The sequence below is a fragment of the Lethenteron reissneri genome, chromosome 4 (genome assembly GCF_015708825.2).
Source record: "Lethenteron reissneri isolate LAM-NWPU_2019-01 chromosome 4, ASM1570882v1, whole genome shotgun sequence".
Taxonomy (NCBI): Eukaryota; Metazoa; Chordata; class Hyperoartia; order Petromyzontiformes; family Petromyzontidae; genus Lethenteron; species Lethenteron reissneri.
The window spans coordinates 6,891,390-6,898,364 of record NC_083782.1 but is presented as its reverse complement, the minus strand read 5'-3'; the positions used below and the strand labels follow the sequence as shown (position 1 = coordinate 6,898,364).

At 55.1% G+C, this 6,975-nt stretch overlaps 1 protein-coding gene across 1 annotated transcript in view; it reads left to right on the top strand.

Moving 5' to 3' along the window:
• Positions 1 to 5,762: 5,762 nt before the first annotated feature.
• The window catches only part of GLDC (glycine decarboxylase), a 42,633-nt gene continuing 41,420 nt past the window's right edge, over positions 5,763 to 6,975 (top strand). Inside the window, exon 1 of the mRNA XM_061562794.1 lies at positions 5,763 to 6,301. Within this exon, the coding sequence (XP_061418778.1) occupies positions 5,990 to 6,301 (312 nt within the window). The 5' untranslated portion in view covers positions 5,763 to 5,989. The remainder of the gene's footprint in view (positions 6,302 to 6,975) is intronic.

Below are 6,975 nucleotides of genomic sequence, written 5' to 3'. Positions count from 1 at the left end.
TCTGGGTGGGGGGTGTCTGGGTGGGGGGGTTGGGTGGGGGAGTTGGGTGGGGGGGGTGTCTGGGTGGGGGGGTCTGGGTGGGGTGGTCTGGGTGGGGGGGGGTTGGGTGGGGGGGGTCTGGGTGGGGTGGTCTGGGTGGGGTGGTCTGGGTGGGGTGGTCTGGGTGGGGGGGTCTGAGTGGGGGGGTCTGGGTGGGGGGGTTGGGTGGGGGGTGTCTGGGTGGGGGGGGTGTCCGGGTGGGAGGGACTGGGTGGGGGGGTCTGAGTGGGGGGGTTGGGTGGGGGGGGTCTGGGTGGGGGGGTCTGGGTGGTGGGGGGGGTGAATCACAACATTTGTCTCGCTCCCACCGGCTCCTTTATTTGCTGTCCCTCCAATTGTTCCGTCTCCCTTGAACAGTTCTGTTCGGGCTCAAGTGTCGCCACGAACGTAACGCCCGCGCCCGACCTGCGTGCCACGAGAGTCCGCGTATCGAGCAGCGAATCGATGAATCCCGTGCAGAGGGAGAGCGGCTGCGACACGCCGGGACCAGACCGTATCTGTGCCACGTGTCGGTTCCACCTCGGAGCAATTTCACGAAGCGCTTCCCCCTTGATCTCTCTGTGGCTCCACGTTTAGAATCAACATCACGCGTTTCGAGTATGTGGCTCTTATAAATGCCCACGTGATAAGCCACGTCGTCGAGGCAACCATTTGTGGCCAGGTCACTTCTGAACACGAACTATATGGCTCAGTGGGGCCTTACCTGGTAAAATACATTTTAAAAATAAGTAGTTTAATTTAATGCAGTCAGGGTATGGTCAACCGAATCCTCAACGTGGAGGAATCAATGAGTGAAGTTCAGGGGAACGTACACAATGCTAGTAGCGATAGAAGAGTGGCAGGGATGCAACTGGCCGCTGGTGAGTGAGGGAGTGATTGGAGTACATCAGTGAGTGCTGCACCATCAGTCGCTCTGGCCGGGACTACTTTGTGTTGGAGTGAGCGAGTGATTGGAGTGCATCAGTGAGCACTGCACCATCAGTCGTCCTGGCCGGACTACTTTGTGTTGGAGTGAGCGAGTGATTGGAGTGCATCAGTGAGTGCTGCACCATCAGTCGCCCTGACCGGACTACTTTGTGTTGGAGTGAGCGAGTGATTGGAGTGCATCAGTGAGTGCTGCACCATCAGTCCCCCTGGCCGGACTACTTTGCGTTGGAGTGAGCGAGTGATTGGAGTGCATCAGTGAGCGCTGCACCATCAGTCCCCCTGGCCGGACTACTTTGCGTTGGAGTGAGCGAGTGATTGGAGTGCATCAGTGAGTGCTGCACCATCAGTCGCCCTGGCCGGGACTACTTTGTGTTGGAGTGAGCGAGTGATTGGAGTGCATCAGTGAGTGCTGCACCATCAGTCGCCCTGCCGGACTACTTTGTGTTGGAGTGAGCGAGTGATTGGAGTGCATCAGTGAGTGCTGCACCATCAGTCGTCCTGGCCGGACTACTTTGTGTTGGAGTGAGCGAGTGATTGGAGTGCATCAGTGAGTGCTGCACCATCAGTCTCCCTGGCCGGACTACTTTGTGTTGGAGTGAGCGAGTGATTGGAGTGCATCAGTGAGTGCTGCACCATCAGTCGTCCTGGCCGGACTACTTTGTGTTGGAGTGAGCGAGTGATTGGAGTGCATCAGTGAGTGCTGCACCATCAGTCGCCCTGCCCGGACTACTTTGTGTTGTAGTGAGGGAGTGATTGGAGTGCATCAGTGAGTGCTGCACCATCAGTCGTCCTGGCCGGACTACTTTGTGTTGGAGTGAGCGAGTGATTGGAGTGCATCAGTGAGCGCAGCACCATCAGTCTCCCTGGCCGGACTACTTTGTGTTGGAGTGAGCGAGTGATTGGAGTGCATCAGTGAGCGCAGCACCATCAGTCTCCCTGGCCGGACTACTTTGTGTTGGAGTGAGCGAGTGATTGGAGTGCATCAGTGAGTGCTGCACCATCAGTCGCCCTGGCCGGGACTACTTTGTGTTGGAGTGAGCGAGTGATTGGAGTGCATCAGTGAGTGCTGCACCATCAGTCGCCCTGCCGGACTACTTTGTGTTGGAGTGAGCGAGTGATTGGAGTGCATCAGTGAGTGCTGCACCATCAGTCGTCCTGGCCGGACTACTTTGTGTTGGAGTGAGCGAGTGATTGGAGTGCATCAGTGAGTGCTGCACCATCAGTCTCCCTGGCCGGACTACTTTGTGTTGGAGTGAGCGAGTGATTGGAGTGCATCAGTGAGTGCTGCACCATCAGTCGTCCTGGCCGGACTACTTTGTGTTGGAGTGAGCGAGTGATTGGAGTGCATCAGTGAGTGCTGCACCATCAGTCGCCCTGCCCGGACTACTTTGTGTTGTAGTGAGGGAGTGATTGGAGTGCATCAGTGAGTGCTGCACCATCAGTCGTCCTGGCCGGACTACTTTGTGTTGGAGTGAGCGAGTGATTGGAGTGCATCAGTGAGCGCAGCACCATCAGTCTCCCTGGCCGGACTACTTTGTGTTGGAGTGAGCGAGTGATTGGAGTGCATCAGTGAGCGCAGCACCATCAGTCTCCCTGGCCGGACTACTTTGTGTTGGAGTGAGCGAGTGATTGGAGTGCATCAGTGAGCGCAGCACCATCAGTCTCCCTGGCCGGACTACTTTGTGTTGGAGTGAGCGAGTGATTGGAGTGCATCAGTGAGCGCTGCACCATCAGTCGCCCTGACCGGACTACTTTGTGTTGTAGTGAGCGAGTGATTGGAGTGCATCAGTGAGTGCTGCACCATCAGTCGCCCTGACCGGACTACTTTGTGTTGGAGTGAGCGAGTGATTGGAGTGCATCAGTGAGCGCAGCACCATCAGTCTCCCTGGCCGGACTACTTTGTGTTGGAGTGAGCGAGTGATTGGAGTGCATCAGTGAGCGCAGCACCATCAGTCTCCCTGGCCGGACTACTTTGTGTTGTAGTGAGCGAGTGATTGGAGTGCATCAGTGAGTGCTGCACCATCAGTCGCCCTGACCGGACTACTTTGTGTTGGAGTGAGCGAGTCATTGGAGTGCATCAGTGAGCGCAGCACCATCAGTCTCCCTGGCCGGACTACTTTGTGTTGGAGTGAGCGAGTGATTGGAGTGCATCAGTGAGCGCAGCACCATCAGTCTCCCTGGCCGGACTACTTTGTGTTGTAGTGAGCGAGTGATTGGAGTGCATCAGTGAGCGCTGCACCATCAGTCGCCCTGACCGGACTACTTTGTGTTGTAGTGAGCGAGTGATTGGAGTGCATCAGTGAGCGCTGCACCATCAGTCGTCCTGGCCGGACTACTTTGTGTTGGAGTGAGCGAGTGATTGGAGTGCATCAGGCAGTGCTGCACCATCAGTCGCCCTGCCGGACTACTTTGTGTTGGAGTGAGCGAGTGATTGGAGTGCATCAGTGAGCGCTGCACCATCAGTCGCCCTGACCGGACTACTTTGCGTTGTAGTGAGCGAGTGATTGGAGTGCATCAGTGAGCGCTGCACCATCAGTCGTCCTGGCCGGACTACTTTGTGTTGGAGTGAGCGAGTGATTGGAGTGCATCAGGCAGTGCTGCACCATCAGTCGCCCTGCCGGACTACTTTGTGTTGGAGTGAGCGAGTGATTGGAGTGCATCAGTGAGCACTGCACCATCAGTCGCCCTGCCGGACTACTTTGTGTTGGAGTGAGCGAGTGATTGGAGTGCATCAGTGAGTGCTGCACCATCAGTCGCTCTGGCCGGACTACTTTGTGTTGGAGTGAGCGAGTGATTGGAGTGCATCAGTGAGTGCTGCACCATCAGTCGCCCTGGCCGGACTACTTTGCGTTGAATTCTACCGCACTGCAGTGAGGTAGCAACTGGGCGCTCCACCTCCAGATGTGACAGCGGGATAAATAAATACCCTCCGCTGAAACGATCACCGAATCTATTTCAAACAGAAAACCCCCATGCGGTAGGCGCGTGTTCAATAACGCTATCCAATCAAATGTTGCATTTTTCAAGAAGCACCAAAGCCCGGCCTTCACTCGGCGCGAAGTCCCAAAAGCGTTCTGCTCACATTTGCATTGCATTATCTTGACGGGGGTTATCGTGACCCCCCCTCCTCTCTCTCTCTCTCGCACGTGACAGACGATCAAACAGACGGAGACAAATACAGCAGAAAAGCTCTCGACTTTAGTTAGGAAGGATAACAACAAGACCACACAGAACTAAAGTTTTAGTTTAATGGGTAAAAAAAATGCGTGTTAAATAGTTTAAGGTTGAACGAGCACCCGTTCCTAACGGACATCTGGGCAGTTTGTTAGCATTGACGCAAGCGAGTCTCACTCCGTTGATGATGCAATGTAAGTCGAAATTGGTCCAAAGACCGGGTAGATGAAGGGATGTGTTTTTGTGCTTTAAACAAACAGTACTTTTATTTTGTATGTGGAGGGACCGATACGCGTGATTGAGGTTGTAGTGTCTGGTGGGTGATGGCACGAGGAGTGACGGATTAAGCTAGTGTGGGGCCTGTAGCATATGCTATAAAGGGGCCCTAAATAAAGTAAAAGCACGTCAATATTTAAACACACGTTTTTCTACTTGCATAGTAAAGTAATTGTGTTTTTTCATTTGCTATACAGCCAGATAATACGACAAATCGCTAACCTTCAACATCCAGTCTTTCATAAAAGTTGAAGGCGGTATAGTACTATAGTAATAGAGCAAGTGCAGAATCACTGAACCGGAACTGATAGCTTGAATGCATTTAGCGCGGGGTCCTTGAAAGTGCGGGGCCCGTAGCTACATATGTAGTGGCTTCTACATATGTAGCTACTACATAGGTAGCTGCTACATATGTAGTAGCTACTCGGATAATCCGACACTGGGTGTGTGGTAGGGATCAACGATTTGGGGTAACTATCTCACTGCGATTTTTCTAACATATATTGCGATTTGATTTCCGATTCAATTGTTTAAAGTCAAGCTTCAGTTCAATATTCACTGTGTAATAGATTTAAAACATGTGATGGAGCATTACCACATGATACCACCAACATATGAACTGCTCTATATATTCTAATGCAAGGATGAGAACTTAAATATAGTAATTGCTTCCAACATGTATTTATTAAAATGTTTTAATTTGAAATAGAACACTCAAACATAGAACAATTGTTAAGTTCAATCAAGAAAGTTGTAATAAAAAAAAATTCTAATAGGAAAGTAATGGGACTTTTCAAATCGCAAAAAATCGCAGCCTTTGCGATTTGCTAATCGCATTGTTTCAAATTGCGATTTCGATTTGAAATCGATTCATCGTTCAGCCCGAGTGTGTGGACTGAGTGTCTTGACTTCAGTCACGTTGCACGAACATAGCAACAGCAGCAGCTCATGAGGAGGAGGAGGGGGGGTGATAGTGAGGGACGATGTTTTGACGACACCGAGTGAGCCAGAGGTGGTAGGTGGTTGTGTGGGGTGATTATGTCGTGGTGAGCTGAGCGAGGCGTGATTGATGGATGAGGGTGTCGATGGGCCGGTGGAGGGAGGGAGGAACGGGAGTGACGTGGAGGGTGTGCTCCACAGACGACGATCCTCTTGCTTCTATTCCCCACCTCTAGCTCTCTCCCCCAGCTCCAATTGGCTCTCCCCGTGTCACTGCGCTCCCCGTGACGCCCACCGCTCGCGTTTAAAACCGCGGCTCCGATCCGGCAGCCGCTCTCAAATCCCACGCGTCCGACCAGCGAGTGGCGTTGCCGGTGTCGGGAGGCACGGTACTTGTCCCATCCTTCTTGGCACCTCCTCGTCTAACCCCAAATTACCTCCCCCCCCCCCCCCTGGCCACCCTGCCTGCCTGCCGCCGCCACACACGTGGCTCCTCACTGAGCCCCCATCCTCTACTCCTCCTTACCCTGCTAGTCAGCCCTCTCGCCAAAAGTCAGCCCCCCCCGGACCCTGTCCAAAAAAGTGAGCACCAACCCTCCTCTCCTCCCCCTCATCTCCACGCTCCCTTCCAGCCATGCTGAGAGCGGCGCTGGTAGTACGATGCAGGTGTGCCCTCGGGGCATCCGTGGCGCGGCGTGCTCCTCCCAGAGCCCTCGCCTCCACGTCCGCGGCGGGGCCCGGCGCCGCTGAGCGCACGGGACCATCGGCTCCCGGTGGGGGGCCCGGCCAGACTGCTGCCCCCCGCGCGAGGCTGCACTCGAGCGCGGGGGCCGGCTCGGGCCGAGGGCTCGACCGCCTCCTCCCGCGACACGACGACTTCTCGGAGAGGCACATTGGCCCGGGGCCCGAGGAGAGGCGAGAGATGCTGGCTACGTTGGGGCTACAGGTGAGAGTGGGGGGTGGCGGCTGGCTGGCTTGGGGGGGGGGCAGAGGGGGTGGACAGGGGGTACTGTCGGTAAGAGAACGGTTAGGACAACAATGGGGGGTGCACGGATGAAAGTTGCGGGCAATTGAGCACGTAGAGGAGGAGCAGAAGGGAGAAAAGCGGTGGTTAGTTAATGGGGGTCTCCAAGGGAGTTGGAGGCGGGGAGGGGGGGGCAGTGGTGGGAGCCAAGGGGATAATGGGGTATAGAGGTGGTGGGGGGGGCAGATTTAGTAGGGGGGGCAGAGTGGGTGCGTGCGAGTCGGTGGGGTAGAGCGAGGGGGGGGGGCGGCAAAGACGTTTGTGGGGGGCACAATGAGACACGGTGGGTTGTGTGGGGGGGGGGGGGGTAGCAGCAAACACGTAGGGGAGGGAGTTAACGAGGTGGCGGCGAGGGGGGGGGGGAGTGATTACTGAAAGGGGGGCAGGGAGTTCGACGTGGATGGCGCGGTGATTCGGAGAAAACGAATTCGGCCCCAATGCAGCTCTTTACGCATAGGGCCATGTAGAAGGGCCGATTGCCCGAAACGTCGCCGATTATGGATTTAAATTTAAAGCGGCGATAAGCGGCGACTGTGTTAGGTTGGTGGTGGATTCTGGGTGGATTGCGCTGTTGACGGTGGTGGCACCGAGGCCGG